This window comes from Varanus komodoensis, unplaced genomic scaffold, assembly GCF_004798865.1.
Source record: "Varanus komodoensis strain SLA01 unplaced genomic scaffold, ASM479886v1 scaffold52, whole genome shotgun sequence".
Lineage (NCBI taxonomy): Eukaryota > Metazoa > Chordata > Lepidosauria > Squamata > Varanidae > Varanus > Varanus komodoensis.
This window is the reverse complement of record NW_025336114.1, coordinates 4,024,264-4,046,644: the sequence shown is the minus strand read 5'-3', so window position 1 is coordinate 4,046,644 and position 22,381 is coordinate 4,024,264. Positions and strand designations below refer to the sequence as shown.

At 39.3% G+C, this 22,381-nt stretch overlaps 1 protein-coding gene across 3 annotated transcripts in view; it reads left to right on the top strand.

The window, feature by feature from the left end:
- Positions 1-22,381, top strand: part of CEP250 (centrosomal protein 250) — a 42,189-nt gene that overhangs the window by 1,968 nt on the left and 17,840 nt on the right. For 2 of the 3 annotated variants that reach the window (XM_044447597.1, XM_044447595.1), the window contains exons 3-19: positions 883-939; positions 3,856-3,938; positions 4,073-4,238; positions 6,614-6,720; positions 8,269-8,529; positions 9,896-9,992; positions 11,270-11,368; positions 12,400-12,552; positions 12,976-13,154; positions 14,154-14,336; positions 15,255-15,399; positions 16,497-16,643; positions 16,778-17,008; positions 17,793-17,986; positions 18,769-18,896; positions 19,040-19,209; positions 21,367-21,483. In XM_044447597.1, the coding sequence (XP_044303532.1) occupies positions 883-939; positions 3,856-3,938; positions 4,073-4,238; positions 6,614-6,720; positions 8,269-8,529; positions 9,896-9,992; positions 11,270-11,368; positions 12,400-12,552; positions 12,976-13,154; positions 14,154-14,336; positions 15,255-15,399; positions 16,497-16,643; positions 16,778-17,008; positions 17,793-17,986; positions 18,769-18,896; positions 19,040-19,209; positions 21,367-21,483 (2,517 nt within the window). The remainder of the gene's footprint in view (positions 1-882; positions 940-3,855; positions 3,939-4,072; positions 4,239-6,613; positions 6,721-8,268; positions 8,530-9,895; positions 9,993-11,269; positions 11,369-12,399; positions 12,553-12,975; positions 13,155-14,153; positions 14,337-15,254; positions 15,400-16,496; positions 16,644-16,777; positions 17,009-17,792; positions 17,987-18,768; positions 18,897-19,039; positions 19,210-21,366; positions 21,484-22,381) is intronic. The other variant, XM_044447596.1, reaches the window with a different exon arrangement.

Below are 22,381 nucleotides of genomic sequence, written 5' to 3'. Positions count from 1 at the left end.
CTGCTTTCTGTTATTTCAGCACGCTTAACTATTATCAAAGATGCAGTTTGTTTAGTTTAGATACTCTCTAGCTCAAAGGATACTGCTATGCATGTAAATAGTCTACATTTGAAGAATACTTTAATCAGAAACTTTAAAATAGTTTGCTGTTACCTTTTCAGTTAGTCACTATTTCTGGAAAGGAGATTATTTATGGTGTGTTATGATAAACTCTGTTGAAGCTGTTAGAAAATGCAATCTGTGAATGTACTTGGATACTTCCAGATGAGGCTTTTATCACCCTTTGTCATTCATGGAAGTTTATGGGTACTCCGGATGTTGTTTTCTGTTTGTAACCCTCCTTTGCTTTCCACTTTTTCCATCTAGCATTATTCTTAACAGAAATATTATATTAAGGAGAAAAAATGTGTAGCTGTACAAAGCCTGCCATTTTATTGTATGTACCCTTTATTTAATGTGTGTATACTTTATTGTTGCTGGGACTGGATAAGCCTGAACTGATAAAATATACACTTAAGTATGGCCTATGTGTTCAGCTTATTTGGAAAAGAAAACTACTCCTAGCCATTGGACATTATCTAATATTGCTTGTACACTAGCAGAACTCTGTCCTGTTCTGAAAACAAGTGTTTCCACTTGGTTTTAGTGTTGCTTAAGGAATTATCAATTGGTCTGGCTGATGAACAGAAATAGTGGGATTACATGAACAATACTGGATATGCCCATTGTATGTATTTATAGGCAATGCAGTACACAAATTCATTTTAGTACAAAGAAGGGCAACTAGCAACTAAGTCAAAACTTTAAAAAAGCCATGAGAGGTCCTGTACCATGTGCTGACTTTTTCTGTTCTGTTCTGTTCTGTTCTTTTCTTTTCTTAAGGTATTACAGTATCGGAATTGGTGCAAGGAGCTAGAACAGCGCTTGGAAGCAAGCAAGGTGCGTTTTAAAGAAAAGTGATTGCATTGTTTTAAGATATGCTGTTGGGAGTGATGACCTAATGATGAGGATTCTGGAAAAGCACATTATGTTTGCCCTGTCCAGGAAAACAGATGGTTATCATTCTTTGTTAATGCACTATGTCTCTTTTGTGGCCAGTGTTAAAAGAAATTAGAACATTTAGATATATCCTCTAATATCATAAATGATGCGTATACTTCTTTATACAGAAGCTTGAGACAGATAACCAAATGTTTCTGTTATTATATTAATAACTTCCTTATTCAGTGACTTAGGATGCTTTCATTTAAAGTTTTTATTGTGCAATCACCCTGCCTTATTCATTGGGTAGATTCATAAGCTGTGGTGGAAACCGTGACATGGCTTGTTGTTATCTCTGAACCCATGGTGAAGTGTGGTACCTTTGGTTTCCATGGAACCATTAGAGAAACAATGGGTTATTTTAGGTTTCTGCGCTTTAACATGGTATGTTTCTGTGTCTGAACCTGGAAACCACAGTTGGTTTCCATGCTTTAACCATAGCTTTCTGTAGCAGGAGTGGCTGTAGGAGACACACTTTTGTTGCTGCCTAGCAGCTGCTGAGTTGCAGGCTGTAGCATTATTTCACACTCCCTTTCTGCCTTGCCATTGCATGGCTTTCAGTTGCCCAGCTGTGGTGACAGGGACTCTTTGGCAGCAGGACCTTGCACTGTGCCACTTCCAGCAACAGTGACCATGGAGACAGCTGTGCTTGATGCTTTGATCTGGTCACTGCACTTTACTGGTGTGGTGCTTGAAAAATGTTGAGCACATGTTACTCTGGGAGCCAGCAGTCTCCTCTTGTGAAGGCTGTCTTACTCATGAGGAGCAAATGGGCTGTGCATGGGCATTGCCATGAGGGCAATTGCCCAGAAAAACCCAGGTCTCCTGTTCTGTCTCCCAACCTCCCTTATAGTCCTATCTTGTCCCTAACATTCCTATAGACTGTCAACCCCATTGTTCACAAATGCAGGATGAACACACTCCTTGCAGCCCATTGGAAACATGTCCCACACAGGTGCCCACATGCACTTTTTCAGGAAAGTCTGGCAGGACACCCTTCCTCCTTCTCTTCCTGGCACAGGTACCCACGCTGATGCTCTCTGTGATCCTGGTTGCAGTGGGGAGGCAGCCCCTGGCAGCGTGTGCAAATCCTGTTCACAGGGGTGGGTGAACACATGCAATGATGGAGGGGGATAAGTGTCCTTGTACTTTGGACACCTGTACAGAGGGAGGCAGCAGCAGGGAGTGCCACTCTAGTGCTTCTCTAAAATGATAGTGTTCCTCTAGTGAGTGGGCAGTTGCAACTTCTGAGTGGCAGAACAACAAAAAAAGGCAGATGGCTGTGGCCACACCCAGGGGAATGTGTGGGCCAATGAGAGGGAAACAAATGATGCAGGCAGGGATTGATTTTCAGCTGTGGGGGCTGATTGGATACTGGCCACCATTAAGCAGAAAAATGGAGAAGCATGGAAGCCACATGCCTGCTGGAAGCCCGGATACAAGATAAAAATACTATGCTACAAGGTTACCACACAGCATGGCTTAGTTTTTTGTCTGACCACAACCATTGAGTTTTACAGAGGGTCCAGATGACCTTTTCATCCACTTGTAACCCTATTTATGGTCCCCCAGTTATGGAATGACCTCTCCACTGAGACCTGCCTGGCCAACTTTAGCATCCTTATTATCTCAGGGCATTTAATTAGTTCATTGGGGCTTTGTTTGTCTGATTATTTTAAAAAAGCTACTGTAAATTTTATATGCATTTTAATGTGTATGATTACCTTTTATGCTGCTTTAATGCTGTTTGTATTTTTAAATGTAGTTGTAAGGTGACCAGAGTATTCTGGCTATTGGGTGATATGGAATTAAGTAATTAAAGAATCAATAAACATACTATCTGACCAGGATAAAATAAAGAGAAGGTAGAAACAATATATGGAAGCACTGTACAAAACAAGATAACAGTCTCCTTTGAAGAGAAACTCTATGAGGAAGAACATGCAGTATTAGAAAGCAAAGTGAAAGCTACTTTGAAACGACTTGAACGGAATTAAGCATCCAGCATTGATAGGGCAGCAAAAGAACTATTACAAGCTGTAGAAACAGAATTGGTCCAAATCCAAACAAACATATGCCAACAAATATGGAAAACAGTGGCCCACAGAAATGAAAATGTTCAATATATGTTCCAATCCTAAAGAAAAGAGATTGCAGCAACCATAGAACCATTGTTTTAATTTCCTATGCAAGCAAAGTGATGCTCGAGATGTTCTGACAAAGAATTTTGCCCTACATGGAGAGATAAATGCTTGACATTCAAGCTTCCGTAAAGGAAAAAGCACTTGAGATGATACTACAGCTATACACTGGCCACTGGGATACATCAAAGAATTTCTGAAGATCAGTTAAGTCTACAGCAAAGCTGTGGATTATGTAAAGCTATGGATGGTTCTGATAGAAATGGATGTGCTTTGGCACTTGAGTGTTCTGATGCATAATATAACCTGTGTCATGGACAAGAAGCTACTTTTAAGACAGACTATAGAGAAACAGAATGGTTTCCTATAGACAAAGGCATCAGACGAGAGACATGAAACTATAAATTAGAGATATGAAACTGTAATTATCTCTGATGCAGTCTTTTAATTCGACTTATTAAAACTGGAGTGGACTAGTTAATGCCAGTGGGGAAATGGTAAGTTGTCTTTATGTCCTTGTTGTAAAGCAAGCATTCTGTCTTATGGTAAACTGACCAGCCTTAAGTGGTATTCACTGGCTTACTGATCTGGGGGAAGTTAGCAGGGTGATGTTGAAGTGAAGGAAGAGGGAGAACACAAATGTTGTTCTGATTAAATTATATTTCTGACAAAGGGATCACATCCATTTCAGGGGGATCGGAGAGAAGACCACAGTCTAGAGAAAGCACTGGTTCAATTGGAAGAGGAGCAGCAGAGGTGAGTGAAGAAAGAATGTTTTGGGAATCCTAGCTGGAGCTTGGAGAAAGCAGTGGAAGACAACATTGCTACCAGTTCATCTTCATAGGATAATGGTTATTTGCCTAATCTAGTGTCTTTATCCTGTACTTCAGGTGTGAGAATTTGGCTGGGCTGAACATATTACTCCAAGAGCACCTGGACAAGGCCAACAAAGTGAATGGGGCACTCCGAGAGGATGTCAGCAAACTGGTAGCTGATTGGACAAAAGCAAGGGAAGAGTTAGATTACAAAGAGAATGAGTGGCACAAAGAACGAGAGGTAGGGATATACCAATAATAATAATAATGGTTGTGGTGGTGAATGAATTTCTGCTTGAACATCCTTGTGTTCAAGGCAGGTGCAAACTGTTGTGTTTCTGCTTTGGAAGGCCTTTGCTGCCCACAGCAAGTTAACATATTAGAGAGATGAATTCAGGATATATCCAAATGTGCATTGTTCTAGAAGCCAAGCCACTGTTGAAGTCCTCTCTCTTACTTGGTAGACAGATCTACAATTTCTTATCCAGAATTTAGTTGGAGACAATCCTACCTCCCCCCACCAAGTTTGGAGGGTGCATCAAGGGTGGGGGGGCACTGGATTGTCCCCTAAAGGGGCAATCCCATGCAAGTTTAAACAGAAAAAAAGCTTACAATTCCCAGCAGTTCTGCTGCTTGAGGCATACTCAGCTTGGTGGGGCATGTTGTAAGCTGTAAGCATTTTTGTGGTCTAAATTGCATAGGAGTATATTCTAAATGCTCATTCAGTGCTTGAAAAAATTACTGGACAGCCAGTCAGGAGGTTGTGGGGAAGAGCAAGATAAAAGTACTGAAATCATAGTTTGAATTACTGTTAAGTATTCCTGTCAAAACTCTTGTGAAACAAATGTGAAGGTGGTGAAGTTGTGGGGGAAGCTAGGCTCACAAGGTAAACAACTCATGTTTAAAGGTAGGTATATACATACCTCTAATCACATTTATTTATTTATTGAATTTGTACGCCTCCCCACTAGCCATAGGCTCTCTAGGTCGCTCATATAAGGCTCTGTGGGAGAACAGCATATAAATATTCTAAATAAATAAATAAATAAAAATATTATTGAAATCTATACAATACAAAATAGACATGACAATATATAATCAGTGCCAATAACAATAAAATTGTAATGCTATCAAAATTCAATAAACCGTTAAAATTAGTCATACCAAATTCTAGCATTAAAATACATTGGCAGCAGTACATTAACATAAAACAAGATTAAAATATCAATAAAAACAAAAGTCACCTAATCAAAATAACTATGGAACAGATGTGTCTTTAGTAGGTGCCTAAGGGCCAGAAGGGTAGGCACCAACCATATATCAATAGAATTGAGTTCTAAAGTGTACTCAGAAAAGCTCTCTTCCTTGCAGACTCCCCCATCTCTGCACTGGGGAGAGGAATGTGGAGGAGGGCTTCAGATGAAGACTGCAGTGACTGGGCTGGTATATATGGGGAGAGGCATTCTTTTAGATAACCTGGCCCCAAGTTGTTTAGAGCTTTATATGTTGTAAGCATTTTGAATTGGACCTGGGCAGCAACCAGCATGCAGTGTAGCCTGCGTACAATCAGCATGATATACTCAAGAGTGCTGGTCCTAGTAAGCAGGATTGCTACCTGATTTTGGACAAGTTGCAATGTCTGGGCCATTTTCAAAGGCAGCCCCACATACAGCATATTCCAAGTGGGAGGCTACCAGCACAGATGACTGTATCAAGGCTCCACTTGTCCAAGTAGGGATGCAAGTGGTAGATCAGCTGAAGCTGATAAAAAGTGCTTCTGGAAACTCAGTTTGACTGGTCCAGGATCCAGGAGCACTCCAAGGCTGCGAACCTTATCCTTTAGGGGAAACGCCATCCAGAAAAGGCCAAAAAGGCCAAAAATTCCCCAAAAATTCCCCAGTTGAACAGAAGGAAGAAGTCAGAGTGCAATCATCTGTACTGGGGGTACTGAAAGTGTCTGTTGGAGTAACTGTACAAACTATATGTTTACTTAAAAATAAGCCCATTTGAATTTAATTGGTCTTACTCCCAGGGAAGTATGTTTAGGATTATATCCTAAGTCAAGTGAGAAGGCTGTTTCCTTTCTATAGTTCAACAGCTGATGGTATATAGAAGGTGGAAATGTTGTGTTTCTTATTTAAGCAATGATAGTAGAACATTTTGCCGAGAAGAGCATTCTCTTTTCTTCCAGGCAAACCAATATATAATGTAGGTGCATCAGTCAGGACCATATGAATCATAGTAGAGAAGCTGAAAAAGGCAGACGCCATGATGTTTATTTTAATATTTTAGTATTGTTACACTCATCAAGCATGCATGTACATGTCATACAGAAATTAAAAAGGTAAATAAATAGCTGTAACCAAGGTTAGTCTAACTTGAGACCCATTCATTTCAATGAGTCTACTTTAAGTAGGACTAATATTGGAGAGAACTCCAAGTTCTATTGGATATAAACAGTTTCAAAAATGACATTTGAGTGCATCTCAACAATTAGTCACTTCATAACAACATAATACAAGTTTCAGAAGTGCTTGGGATGCCACCACATGCTCTGAATGGATTCTTCTATTACAGAAATGAGGTTATCACTTGCTGTTTTTTTTACATATATAGTTCTTTGAGAGTTATATGCGGGCTGAACATGATCGTATCCTTGGCATATGGCGACAAGTGGTGACTTTACACCGTTATTTTATGGAAATGAAGACAGCAGTTGACAGGTGAGAGGAATTTCTTCTGTCTGTTGAATATGAATTTTCGTCCAGCCAATATTTGTTACATTATGGCTTCCTATCTAGTTCCTGATTCATAACTTAGTGAACTTTGGGAAACGTTTTTGGCCATTTAAATTGGTACCTATGGTAGTCCAGGCTGTGGGTACTGCAGAATAGAAAGGTTTTGTAAGATAGTGAACATTAAGGCAAGTTCTTTTCTGTTACAGCCTGGGTGGGTTATCTTAGGACTGTGCTGGCTCAGAGCTGCTCATGGTTTGATGTACCTGAAATGTTTTTTTCTGAGGGATGTTAATACTCTGAGTAACTGAATATACTCTGAATGTGCAGTATTCATGGTTTGTTGGCAATGTTCCTTTAGCTTTAAACATGTAAGGGGTATGGCCACAGTTTGTGGGGACAAATATGTTCCAAAAGCAAAAATAATGAGCTTGGAACACTGGAAAGATAACCACATTTCCTCCTCCACTTCATCTTCTCTTGCTCACAGTGAGCCAGCATTTTTATGCTTGATGCTCCTCATTCCTATAAATGTATAGTTGATGCAGTTTTCTAATATTAAAATTGGTTTGGGACCAGAATATCTGATAGAATGTCTCCTCTTATATGCACCTGCTCAGACTCTTAGAATGAAGCCCTCATGCTGCAAGCAGGAGAGAGGGCTTCTCATGGGACCCTGTGTATGAAACGACCTCCCACAAAAGAGTCACCTAACACCTCAAATGTTACCTCTTTGTCACAACGGAAAGACCTTTTTCTTCTAGACAGTTTTGAGACCGAGTTCTAAATTTTTGTGGCTGCTTTGTCATTTCCTGTATTATTTGTTTATTGTTTTCTTTTAAATATTTCTATTGTATTTTGTATATTAGCTGTTTGTATGGCATTGTAGTCTTTTAATTAATCTGCCCAGATGAAATTATGTAATCCACCCAGTGAATGTTAGTTATTCAGTGAATTCAGAGTATAATAACAGTCCAGTTATTCTATTTATTTAACATTCCTTATTTTGTGTGTTCACTGAAAATAATGGGGGGAGGTATATTGTACAATGAACCAGCACAGTTGATTATCAGGAAAAATTGACTCTAGCTTGTTTGCTATTTTAAATCATTTTCTTATTTATCTCACCTTAGTTCTTACCCATTTTTTCTCTACACAGCTGTCCTGTTAGGGTAGGCAGAGAGAGTCTGTCTCCACCTAACTTAGGGGAATTGATTGCAGCTCAGTGGTTGAGCACATCTTTTGCGTACAAAAAGATCTAGGTTTGATCCCCAATATCTCCAAAATAGGACAAAGAAAGAATCCTGCCTAAAATCTTGCCTGTTATTGCTGACAGTACTGGGCTAGATGGAGCAGTAGTCTGATTCAATACTGGGCAGCTCCCTATGTTCCCATGACTGGCCCAAGCCACCCAGTGAGCTTGCTAGTACAGTTGAGATTTGTCTAGACCTAGTCTGACACTCTAACCATTGTATCAGAGAAAATGTATAGATTAAACTTTTCTGTCCTGTCCAATATTATTTGTTTCTGCTTCAGGGATTTGTCTGAGCTAAAGGCAGAGCAAGTGAAGCTTTGTGGATCTATCCTTGTCAGTTGCTTCCGTCTAAGTTCTGACATGCAGCTCTGTGAGACCAGCAGTTTGAGAAGCCCTGCACTGAAGAGTGAACATCAGAAACAGCAACAACTGTACACCATGCCTCAGAAGATGGATAGGGACAAAGAAATTTACCAGCAAACACAAGCAATTGTGAGTTTGCATGTCAAAGGAGGCTTAGCAAAGGAGGATCTCCAAAACAGGTAAAATGCCTTTCAGGAAGAAGCCCATTGACTGCTTGCATTTCTTATTGTGAATTTTTAAAGTTTCCAGTTAGATTTTCTGTCAGGACTTAAACCTAGAATTCCCAACATAGCCCCTCTGATCACCATCACTGGGGTCACCAAGAGGTCTCTAACATGGTGTCCATGGACACCTGAAGTTTTTTCTGCCTTTTTAAAAACATAAATTCATATCAAATAGGATTGTTGTCTTTTTGTTCTCCTGAGCAAAGAGGAACGCAATGCACAAATGGTCATTAGTGACAATGGCCATAGGATGTTGTTAAGGGAAGACAAACTGGCTAATTGGAAAGACTGTCAAATGTATTCAAACTGCTGTAAGCCAGATATTTAAGATGAAATAAAGGCAGTAGTTCATTCCATAACTGCCCATTTCTTAATACACTGATACATCTGCTACTGCAAACTCAGAGGCATGTCACCTACTTAAAAAATTGGTCTGATTCAGTGTGGCTCATATTTTATCTTTCACTCTTTTTCTGAAAAATCGTGAATGGGATGGGGAGAAAACAAATGTATTTATTAGTAATAGCATGAAGGTAACAACAAAAATATCTGGTTTTACAGTCAAGAGCTATATTTTAAACTCACATAGATGGAATTATAAAGTGTACTCTAGATGAAACTGTTTAGGGACTGGTCTTTTCTTTATTTAAGCAAACATATGCATGGAAAGAGAGCTTCTGTCATGACTTTCTTATTCTTCATGGATGATGTATTGCAATAGGGACTTGGTCTGGTATGGTGGTATATGGAAACTTCTTGTAGATATTCTTGTGGCATATAAAACCTCTACTATGGTCCTCTTATAACAGTGATGGAGAATCTGTGTCTATCGGGGTGCACTTGAAGTCTGAGTCAGCATGGCCAGTGGTCAGGGATGATTGGAATTATAGTTGAGCAATCTCTGGATGACCACATTTTTCCCACCCCTGCCTTGTAGATTGGGATAAGAGAAGAGTGGGAGGGTTCTTCCATGTAATATTGAACACTAGTGACCCTGAACAGTGACTTGAAATTCTTAATGTGCAATCCCTATGCATATTTAGCTAGAAAAGGGGTCTACTACTACAAGCATGATTGGCTGGGGGATGCTGGGAGTTGTAGGCCCTTTTTTCCAGGTGATTATGCATAGGATTAGAGAGGTTAATGTAGTGTACATTGGAAAATGCTCTGATTTTTCAAAGGAGACTCTGCTGATAAACTAACATACATAAATGTATGGAAGTGTGTTTGGAATTTATTTTGTTGCTTTCTGATTTGAACTTCAGGAGTGCTGAACTTCTTCTAGATGTAGCCACATAAAGTCTTGCTTCTCTTTTCTCAGAGTAGTAGAGCTGACTGCCTTGCTTGAACAGACTCAAAAAGAGAATGAGGAGAAAGAGAAAACAGTGAAGACTCTCAGAGACACCGTGGAGATGCTGGTGTGTTAGCAAATTGTCTAAGAAATTAATCCAGTGGCTGTCCTCAGAAACTCCTCTTTCTCCTGCTATAAATGTAAAATGGAGTTGCTCATTCCATACAATTTTAGTGATAGATATTAAGAATATTACTTCAGAGGGGTCCAGGAACTTGTGGTTTGTGCTTACTTGGTCTGATGCCAAAAATGGACTGTGGGACAAAATGGTTACAATTACAGTAATAATACCTAACATTCATATAGCTCCTTCAGAGTGTTCCCCATACAGTGTCCTATTGTAAGCTTCACCTTGTAACATAGGGTAGTATTATTATTCACCTACTGCAGACAGAAAGTTTGGGGGGATGTGGTTAGCCCAAAGGCAGCTAGTGAGTTTGTCAATTTTGAACAGGGAGATCCCTAGTTCATAGCTTAATCTCTTAGCTGTCGTTTGGTTAAAAAAATCCAGGCCAACTTCAGACAGCGTGCGCAGCATATGAAGGCTGTTTGAAATTGCGCTCATCTGGTGGTAGCAGTTTGCCACATGGAAAGTGGATTGCCTACAGTAGGTCTGCTATGAATCAGCCAAACTAACTCGCTAGAGCCTTGCAATTTAAAGATGTTTTCATGTAGTAAAACTGGCTTGTGAAGTGAATCCTGGATGTCTTTCTGCATGATTGTTTAAACCATGTCACAAGAGCATTTTATTCATTGTATGATACTGCATACTTTTATTACAGTCAGACATAATATTGCATATTCATGAACTGGCATATATATGTAGAGGAAAACAGACTTGTGACAGGAGTTGTATAATACAGGAGCATCCTATAATAGCACACATTATTTTATAATAATAAAAACCTTAAAGAAGAAGCCTAAAACAATTCACAGGTGCAGATATCGAGAAATGTATATGAAAGTGTGTGACTTTGGGTATACTGATAATGTGTGATAATGTGAGCAGCAGGAACATTCCTATGGGGGAAATATGGAAGCTGTTCTGAAGTATTTTTGCTGTATAGAAGGTAATAATGGAGGGAATAAACTTGAAATTTCTGCTGTGGTATCAATAAGTCTCTACTGCTTCTGCCTCCCAAATGTGCCTATGGATGGAGCTTTTTTTTTTTTTTAACTAGAAGTTTTCCTGTGTTATATTAATTTTGGCTGTGATACTGGGAGGGACTCCATTAGTGGGATGTTAATATTCAGTATTCTAAAAATATGCATTGTGACCAAGTTAATGCAAACTCTCAATGAAAGATATAACTCTCTCCTAATCACCCTTACCTTTTTTCCTAGGAAGCAAAACATTTGGAGATAGAATATGAAGAATTATTGAACAGGGATGTCAATGAAGAAATCCTTTCTCTTCAACATGTGATAAAAGAAATAACTCAAGTAGGTACAAGCAGGATCTTACTTGGTGGTTCTTCTATAGAAATGTGTATGGTAATTTTAAGAAATTGAAAACAGACTTGGCATAACCATATGTTCTAAATCTCAGGCAGAGGTTTATGCACTCTCCTTAGGGGCACTTTCATCTATTTATGTATTTCAGTTTTAAACTCTGACACAGAAAACCAATTCTCAGGCTGAGAACTGTTACAGCCTGGCACAAATTAAATCCTGATTTTCACTAAAACAAGGTTAATTTTGTTATAATCCTTAGTTTTGCACTTTTAAAAATAAAATTGTCATAGTCCTTTCCTACCCTTTTCCAAGTTTTACAGAGAAATGATGAGCAGTTGTTTTTCATCATCATTTCCCAATTTTTGCCATCTAACTTTCTTATGAACACTTAATGCTACTGGAACACAAGGAGGTGGGGGCAAAAATAAAATCTCACCGTCACATAGGCCTCTGAGAGTCCATTAAAACTGTTAGCTAAAAAGGCTTAGTCTTTGGATCATGAGAAGTCTAAAATTACTGAAGAACTAAGAACTCTTCTCTGTACATGTTCTGACATTTCAGTATGGCACATTAATGAGGAAACTCAGCAGGATTCTCTTGTTGTTACAGATTCTAATGAAATATGAATTCTCATATGCCCAGAAGACAAAAGGAATCCAAATAATGTGTTTCCAAAGACTAGCTTATTTAGTTTAGTGGTGGAGGAATGATTCTACCTCATTAGACTTGGAGCACAATTTCTAGGAAGCCATTTGTTACTTTTGAAAAACCACTCTCCATTCTTCTTTAGTATGGATGGAGTTTTTTTTAATGGCAGGGGCTGTGCTGTCATCTCAGTTCCTTATCCTTGAAACACAGTGTCTTTACCAACATCTATCAGAAAATCACCTTTTGTGTTACCTTTTCACCAGTGCAGTTATTCCTCATGAACTGTGACTGGGCAAGAGTGAAATAAATAGTGAGAGGTAATGATTTTAATGGCTCAGAACTGGGAGAGTAACATTGGCCTTGGATTTCAGGCAATCATCAATGAGAGTGATGCAACAATTGGCAGCCCACGAGCTGAGAACTGTGCTGAGCCTTGCAACCTGTTGCAGCTGAACCCTGCTGATCCAGATGCCACCCTCCTTGTGGTGCGTGATAGGCTGATGAGGAGAAGCAGTGAAGTACAGGTGAGAGAGTTTGGAGGCTTTCTTAAAAATAAGACCCTTTACAGCCAACAGTAAACCTATACAGCCAGGATGGTAGTTTTCTCTCATTTATATATTCTAATTTCCAATCACTTTCGTCCTCTAATGAATTTGTTTCCCTAGTTCCCTCAGGTTATTTCTGTCAGTTACTACTTTTCCTGGTAAGTCACACACTGGAGATTGCTCCTTTTCTAATTATTTTCTTTTCCCACAGGCAGGATTCTTATGTTCTTCCTTGCAAACTATCTTTGCCTGTACATAATAACCCTTCAGTCTCCAGCCACTTTTGCTTTGCGGGCCAACTCCTCACTAGTTCTGTCTGTGCACAATAATTCTTCAGTCTCCATGCTTTGGTCTCATTTTTCCCCTCACCATTATGGTTTTCTCCCCCCCCCCTTTTGGCAGCACCTGAAACAGCAGCTTTTGGCAAGTCAAAATTCTGTCAGCACCCTGGCAAAGCAACAAGAACAGCAGGAACAGCATTGCAACTTCTTAAGACAAAGGCTTGAGCAGCTTGAAGGAGAACGTGATGCCCTCACAAACCAGCTCCAGCATCTCCAGTCTACAGTGGAGACTTACCACAGGTTGGCCACGTGCTTACTTTCCCTCTCATTTAGGGTGAGACTTTCCACTGGTGTATCAGACTAAACTCATCATTCCCAGCAAGCATGGCTATTGATTATGTTGGCTGGGTGTGATGGGAATTGTAAATCAACATATATGGAAGAGATCATTTTGGAGAAGCCTGTTTTAGAAACTTCTGCTGCAGAATATATTGTACTGGTAAATAGTAGTTAAACCCGTTTGTCTTGCAATGCATCTTGCTCTTACTGCCAGATTAGTTTCTCATTTTCCAGCATGGATATGAAGTAGCTACTTAAGCTGTGAACAAACCTTTGTTTATGCACTGTGTTCTTTAAATGCTCTTCTTTCTGAGTAGGTAATTTCCGAACAAATCCCCCAAGATCTTCCAAGGAAGCTTTATTATTAATATTATAAGCTATATTATTCCAAGGACGGTGATTGTGCAACTAATAGAGTATCAACAAGTGACAACATGTATAGGGGCCTTCTTGGTAGTGGCATTCATTCTCTCATGTATAGTTCAAGAGGCAGGAAATGTGGCAAACTTAATTGTGTTTTGAAGTGGTATTTATTTGCATAGATTTATTCTGACTTACAATCAAATGTTTATTGTTTTACACTATTTTAATATTTGTTTATATTGTATTATATATATACATACATGTAATTGTGTGTGTGAGAGGGAGAGAGCAAGCGAGTACTTCTTAGAGGTTTTAAGGATATTCAGCAGTATAAAAGGGATAGTATAAATGAATAAATAAATAGACAAACAAATTGTCTAATGGCACCTTGCTTCCCCAGGCGTGAGAGAGGCATTGATTGTAAGTCATTCTGCCTCTCAGTGTGAAGATGTCATCCTCATTTTCATATATCCTCTTCAAAAGCCCTGATGGGAAAAGAAAGCCACTCAGTCAGTATTATCTGAGCAAGTGCAAACAGAACTTTCCATGTGCCTTCTTGTTTTGAGTTTTCTCTAACTGGTGACTTCTGTTTCACAGTGACCATGCAGCCTTGGATAAATCCAGGAAAGAATTGCAACAGCAAGTGGAAGTCATGGAAGAGGAGGTCCGGCACTTGCGCCAAAGCAATACTGAGCTACAACTGAAAGGAGACCTGATGGATGGGGAGAAAGAGGAACGGAAGCAAGAATTGGAAAGGATGCTGCGGGAGAGAGAATATATGTCAGTCTTTGTCTTATTTTGTCTCCCCTTCCCAAACAGCAGTACTTAGTTACTGGGAAAATACAATTCTGTTTTCAGACAGTGCATCCACTGCTGCTCCTGTTGGATATTGCATGTGACATCACCACAGCTATCTGCTTACCCCCTTTTATCATCACTTTGCTGCATTTGAAAGAGGGATGCAGAACTAGCTTAAGGTAGGGCACTGAACGGCCTCCTACCAGACTCTCAGGTCAGAGATAATAGCAGGGATTCTTTTAAGGGGCATTCTTCCAAGAAGTTCAGTGAACTGAAGGTTCTGCATTCCTGAATGATTCTGTGCTGTCTTGTGGCGTAGCTTCGAAGTGAAAGTGGTGATAGTGGTGAGAAAACTTAACATTTGTTATAGTGCTTTCAAACACTCAAAGCACTTTGCATGCATGACATAGTTGTATGTTAAATCAGTGTTTTTATCCCCCATATTGCAGATTAGGAGGCCAGAGGCTGAGAGGGAGAGAGAATGGTTTCTATAAAGCAACCTAGAAGGGTCCTGGCAAAATCATTATTTGAATCAGGGTCTTCTTGCTTCATAACTCAGCCTCTTAGTCACTATATTACATCAGCTCTCTGGTGTAATGTAACCTTATTTGATCAGGAAGAAGGGTTAGTATCAAATTATTAGACCTGCAATCCCAGCCATGGTAATCATGTCTCTCTTTTTTATGAAGGTAGTTTTATTGACTGGGGAATAAAGAAACTTAGTAATAAGCACCATAAGTTTCTCTTAGTGCTGTGAGTTCTCTTAATAATAGTTGGAGATGGTTCTTGCATATTTACAAAGTTGTACAGATACTTTTACAGCAGGAAATAATTGATGCATCCTTGCTTCTGCATGCAGTCCTACCTCTTCTTTTTTATATGCTTTATATCCCCATACAGTCAGGAAGATCGGAACACCCTTGAAGAAAAGCATTCTTTGTTAAGGAATGAGCTGATAGCTATGAGAGAAGCTCTGGAAAAATCTCAGCTTGAGGGAGATCTAGCGAAGCAAGAAAAACATGAAATTGCTTCAGCACTGGAGCAGGTACAGTAACATCAGTTTCCCTAATGAGAGCCAAACCTTCTCTTAGATTTAAGCAGGAAATCCACCTTAGACAAGATATTGACATTTTTATTGCTGAGACAATGGCAATGCTACAAAGTATGTGAATGTAGCAGTAAAACACTCTTCTTCAACCTGGTGGCCATGATGGAAGTTGTACCAAGAAGGCATTAGGTTTGGAGAGGGCTGCAGTAGGGTTTACAAAAACTCTGGTACTGGCTTGTCCTGTTCTAGACCAGGCCAGAGACAGAACAACAGAAAGAAACAGCTGTAAAAACAATTTTCTCCACACCTCACTTGAAAAGTTTCAAAGTTGTTTCAGCCATCATTCACCTTGTCCTATTTCCCATGTTCAGTAGAACTTGATTAGGGCTGTTGTGGAGAATCTGTATTCATTCATCCTGTTTAACAGCAGCAGTATTTACTGAACCCAATCTCCAATGCATTAAAGTGATCTAATACTGTACTATGTTCACAGAAGTAAATAAATATATAGACTTGTGCACATGCTTGGAGTACACAACTGAAGTATATGTACTGCGGAGGAACTAGATATTAAAAGTAGCCTTGTGAGTGTACAGATGGAAGAACCACTGGGGGTTATTTAATCTTCCCCTTCCTCAGTTGCTCTTTCCTATATGGGAAAGAAAAGATACTTGACTTCTTGACTGACAAAAAAATTGTTTTGTTGGAATCTAAGAAAACTGTGGTTAGTCTTAAGTCTGGCTTAATGAAACAAACCAACTTTAAACTTGGTTTATATAACTGGTTTGTTTCCATAAACTGTAGTTAAAATTAGCCACAATGTAAAGTTAGGAAGTAATACCTAATACCTTCACTGAAAATGAAGTTGTAGTCTTCTATCTCACCATAGCCATACTGAAGGAACAGAGGAGAGGGATAAATCTATGACTAGGCTTGCTCTTGCAACAATAAGCCATATCTTACTGTTACGTTTGAATGCACCCATTCTGTGTACAGAACTTGACTCAGGATTTCTTTGATTTAAACTACCAATGAGAAGCTTGTTACTTAGTTTTTCGTGGGTTTTAATTTTTTGGCATGTTTTCCACTCCAAGGCTGAGCAGTCCCTTGCAAAGTTATCCAGCGCATACAATAAACTGAAGACTGAAACTGCTGACCTGCATGACACAGCGGCAAAGATGGGTGCACTTAATGAAGCTTTAACATTGGACAAAGTGGGTTTGAATCAACTTATCCTGAAGGTAAAAAAGAATGTTCTGAGCATTGTAAATGTAAGAAGTGTGCTAACATGACATTTGACTTCAGAATGGGGGAGGAGGCCTGCTTAGATTGAGCTAATTTTCTTCATTGGTTGCTGACATTTCCGTGGATACAGTTGGAGCAGGAAAACCAAACTCTTTTGGACAAAGTGGATTGCCTGGAGAGAGTAAGAACCTCTTCACAGAAAAAACTCCATCAGACTGAAAAAATCAATGAGGAATTATATGCAGAGAAGTTTCGGCTGGAGCAGTTGCTGCAAAAGGCTGAAGAATTGCAGGAAAATTTAAAGGATCAGTTGAGGGGGCTACAAGATGAACAGAAAGAAACATATGAGAAGCTGAGCCAAGTGAGTATTAAGAGGCAGGCTTGAGCTATTTTGTAGGGACATTTAATAGCAGTAGTATTAAGACTGGTTTCAGTATTACCTGAATATGGAAGTCTCTTAGAACCATTACTTGGAACTTAACACATTACAAACCACTCTAGATATATTTCTCATTGGCAATTTCTGGATAAATTTTGCAGGTTTACCTATGCTTTACCTACCTTTACCTTTACCTATGTCTAGCTGTTTGATTAATCAGATTAGTGAGAGTAATTTGGTAGCCATGCCTTATCCATATGTTACTTGCCATAATTATCAAGGTTTTTTTTCCAAAGTTTGTGTGTGTGCGTGCACATGTGTGCACACACTAAGTCAGTACTGTATCTTAGATAAAGTGATAGTTGAATGTACTAAGGATTAGTTGTTCTATAAATTCCCTGTTATCTGGTTTAGGATTTGAGCTTCATTAAAAAGAAGTCTAATAACAGGAAAATTTCAGGAATAGACAACATTTTCTTCAGTGGACTGGAAAAAAAATTCAGGAAGTGTTTTTCAAGCATGGGGGGGCATCCATGTTGAGGTCTTTATCTAAAAATGCTGTATTATAGTCATTTCAAACAGTTTTTACATTTTAAGACTGGAATTGTTGAACAAGTTTTGTCAATATTTACTTAAAAGTAAGTTCAATTGAATTAATTGAGATTTACTCCCAGGAAATATGATATACTATTACAGCCTTAGTCTAGCATGCATAACATTTCATTTTGCTTCTGTTGAACACTGATGTCTTCTTTCTACTTTTTAGGCTTATCACCAGCATGAAACAGCTAATACCAATTTGGAAAAGGCACATCAGGAATCAAGTTGTCTTGGAGAGGTTTTGACCAAGGTATCCAAAGAAAAAGAACTGTTAATGCATGAGAAAGCTACATTGGAAGTTCGACTTGGGTATATTGAAAGGGAGAGATTAAGCCTTACAGAACAGGTGGAAGAGTTCAGGTAAGAGCCTGGTAGAAGAAGTACCTTGCTTATTTGAATCATTATTGGATGCATTCTTAGTAGCTGAAGAGTCTGAAACAAGCCTTTCCATCAGAAGGCCGTAAGGTTTATTGTGTCCAGGATGTATCTCCATGTGGCAGACATAGTTCTGTACTTGCAGAAAACAACTCAAGAATGTATAGCAGATAAAATGTTCAAATGCCATGTTGATAAACAAGTACTTGTGATGGTCTGTGATATTTGTTCTTGTTGTCTGTTTGTGAAAATCATATTAGAGTCTATACAATCAGGTAAACTATGAGTTGCTATTGAATGTGCAGGAGTGAATGAGTGTGCTATTTTCCAGCTATTTCCATTTTGAAAGCAATCCAAGTTTCTGTGTTGCCTGACATCTGAACCAGGAATTCTTACTTACTGAGAGTTTTAATTCATGGTTTGATGTTGAGTTAAAACTCTAGGTTGCTGCTTCCCAAACAATTAAGAGTTTCAGATTTAGATGTCATGGCAAACAATCTGGATGGGGTGTTTTTGGGTTGTTTTCTAAAGTGGAAACTGGCTGGTGGGCAGGAACCAGCATGCTTGTTGAGTCCTCTGTGCTCACAAATAGTCCATTATTAACAAACTCTGTGTTGCTTAATCATCTAAACAGCCTTTGCTGTTTAATGCACTGCCACAATTTGGGAACTGCTTCTAAGTTAGAGCTGGCTCCTCTGGGATTAAATCCTCCTTTTCTAAGGAGCAAAAGATTAGATGAACCCTAATTCCGTATATGTAACTTTTAGATCAACCAAAGATATTCTTGAATCGAGCCTCTTTCAAGCTCAGCAGCAGGTTTCTCAACTGGAAGTTACCACAGGTCAACTGGAAATGAAAGTTCAAGCAATCAGTCAGGCCAAAGAAGTGATACAAGGTGACACATTTTCAAATAATTCCTTGAGAAGGTGCTATGAACATTATTAATTCTTACAATGGGTGAATCTTCAGTGGGCAGATGGGGTAAAAGATAGCAGTAATTCTGAGTCAAATGCCTACTCACTTTGCTTATTCTTACAGGAGAGGTGAAATGCCTTTCTATGGAACTGGAAGCAGCAAAGTCAAAAGTTGAGCAAGAAAAGGAAGAAAAAGCACAGCAGCTCTTACAGGCAGAACAAAAATACCAAGAAACCCTCAACCAGTGTCAAATTGTACATAAAGAGGAAATGAATGTAATCTATCAAGAGCTGGTAAGCAACTAGGTAGTTACCTCTTTGAGAAAGTCTCTCATCTAACTTTTTTTGTTCTCATTTTCAAAGGTTTACATTTTATTTCTTCAAAAATCAAAACAAAATAAGTGAAATATTCATATTATAGCAGCATATATTTTTATTTTAGCCCCAAACTGCCAGCCTTTTGACATACTTCCATGCCCAACTCAGGAAAAACATTTCAGGACAGTCTTGTAGTCCAACTAAAATGCCTGCCACTGCATCAGACTTTGCAGTGATCTAGCTAGTAGGTATTCTAGGCTCTCTCAGTATCATATACAAAGCAATAGCAGTAGGGGAAAAAAGAGATAATGTAGCAACAATGATGACCACTCTGTCAGAGACTCCATCATTCCCAATCTCAACTGTGTTGGCACCTGTAGTATCAGTCACAGTGTTCGTGAGGGCTTCATGTTAGACACCCACGGAAACTGACGAGTATAATACAAATGCCATATTGACATCAGCCATCTTCCTTCTGCTATACAAGGCACAAAATGATTCCTGGAAGAGCCCACTGTATTTTTAGCATAGCTAATACAATGTTAGGAGAGCCGCAACAAGCACCAGAGCTTCCCTCAGATAGGGTTTTAAATCACCTGGCAGTCTAAATAGCATCAGTCTGAGAGCAATGGCCCTTCTGTTGGGGCTTACAGAGATAACATTCCAGTGGCTGACTTCTCACATCACACTAACCCATTCTGTGAATAACCACTGGTGGCTTAGTTGTTTACAGAACAAGTCATGGTATGTCAAAGCTCCTTGTCTCTTGACAAATGTCAAAGGGCAAGTGATCTTAATTCACAGAATGGGAAAGCCAATAGATCACCCCTGTCAGAGTGAGATCCTTCAGGTTTTCTTTTTGGATCTCACTTCCAGTTGAGAGACCTGCTGCTGAGCTTGAAAGAGGCTCGATTCTAAAATACGTTTTGTTGATCTAAAAGCTAGGAAAGTGGAATTCATCAGATTTACAAATGCATGGAGTGTTGACAGCTAGCTTTCAATACTCTGGTTTCCTTTTAAAGGGGTTTGGGTATTCAAGTTGTTTGTATATGTCTTTGACATTAACCCTCTCCCTGCAAATAGCCCTTTTAAAAATAAATAAAAAGAAGCTTGAGTCTAACAGCTTGCTGTCAAAGATTTGTGCTCAGTACTCAGTCAGGCCTACACACATGTGTACCTGTTAGAAAAAATACCAGTTGCACCATCAAAACTTCTTGTCCCTAAAAATGGGTTGGGATGCACTATTGTACTTTCCAAACCAGGTAGAGTCTCAGGGAGAACTGCAAAATGAGCAGTACCCTGAGGGCAATTTGGGCAAAAAAGAAAAACTCTCTCGGCAAAGAGGTTGTAACACTCTCTTTGCATAAGCAAGGATACCTTTATAGCTTTGGTTTTCCTTGACAGCTAACCTTACAACGGCTTTCAAGAGAAAGCAAAGTAAACAAAATGTCAGGACTTTCAAAAAATGTTAAAGGATAAAAGCCTGGGTGAGGAAAAAAGCACTCGTGGTTGTGGCAGGAGACACCAGTCAATGACAGTCACTGTAAAGTGTGCATTTGTGAGGTGGCTGGCAGTGGTGATGGCCCAAGCAAGTTTGGTAAGAGTGGCAAGAGATTCATTATTACTCTTGCCAAATGGCTTGCTGGCCACTTTCTGGTATGCATAATGGGGTTGATTGCATGGGTTCAGATGACAAGACAAACCTATTGTGGGTAAAACAGCTGCAACAAAGCATGGATAGTCAGGGTGAAGAAAGTGGTCCTGGTTGATATGAAAATCAGTCATGTCTTACCACCTTTGATGGATTGTTGTGTCATGTTAATCCAGTTGTTGAGAGAACTGGCCAGTTCCATAGCTCAGGGACTAGAAGGAAGCCTACATGAAGGACTCATCAGTCAGGTGTGGCCCTCTGGATGTTTTGGCCTACAATTCCCATCAGCTCTAACTAGCATAGCCAATGGTGAAGAATCATTGAAGTTGTAAGCCAGAGGTAATGGCATTCATGCAGAATTTGAATTCCAGAGACAAGGCTAATAACTCTTGGTAAGCTAAAAAAAAAAAAGACCAGCGGTTAAAGGTAAGGTACTTTTTTTTTTATCTCTCATTTGTTGGAATTGGTGGATATATTACCAGGAAGGTGAACGAAAACGTCACCATATAGAAATGGAAGAGGTGTTGAAGCGCATGATCATGGAGAAGGAAGAGATTGAAATTGTCTGTGAGAAGAAGCTTCTGGAGCTGCAGAAACAGGTAATTGCAATTCAGGCTCAGATAGAAGCTGAGCTCACTGTGGCCAGAAATGCCAAACAAGAGGTAAAGTAGGGTGGGTGTTTTGCATTCATGATAGCTCCACTGCATTTCTTTTTTGGAATGTTGCCTGTGGTGATGGTATTCTACATAATGAGATCACTATCTTACTATTTTTTCTGATTTGTTTTATTTGAGCATATAGAAAAAAAACATGTCCAAAGACACCCATTGTAAAATTGCAGTAACTGCATAACTTTTAGTCCATCATGCATTCCTATTTTTAAAAAACACACACACATTTTAAACCATTTAGAACTTCTCATTTCCTGAGAATTTTCTCAGTCATTTTCAAGTTCTATCCATGATAGCCCTTCTCAGCTCTTGTAAATTCTTAGCCTTACACTATTTTATAGGGATTTTGTGAAAATAACATGGACCATTTCTTCTGTGTTGCTTCTAAAGGATTGGCCTTCACTGTCTTGGCTTTTAGAAAGGGTGTGAAGATACATCGTTTTCATTTAGCCTCTTATTTTATGTAGCTATAAGTTTACTTTTTTAAAAAAAGGCAGAGATGGAAAATCAAATCCTGCTCTCGTTGATCCCAATCTAGCCCTCAGGGATTCTCCAGATGGCCATGCCCATTTCCTCTGTTTCTATTTCCTATCCCCTGGTTGTACCAGTAACCACCGTTCTTTTTTTGCTCAGCTTTTGTTTTTTTCCCATTGTAAAAGCCTGATATGCCTCTTCTAAGGTTTAGTTACTGGTAGTAAGAACTTTAAGCTAAAATATGTTTGTTTTGGCCCCACTGGAATGTGGCACCCAAAAGCTTCTCCAGAATTGTTGCTATGATGTGCGAACTGGCCCACTGACAGACACCAGTGAAGGCTTACAGTGAAGT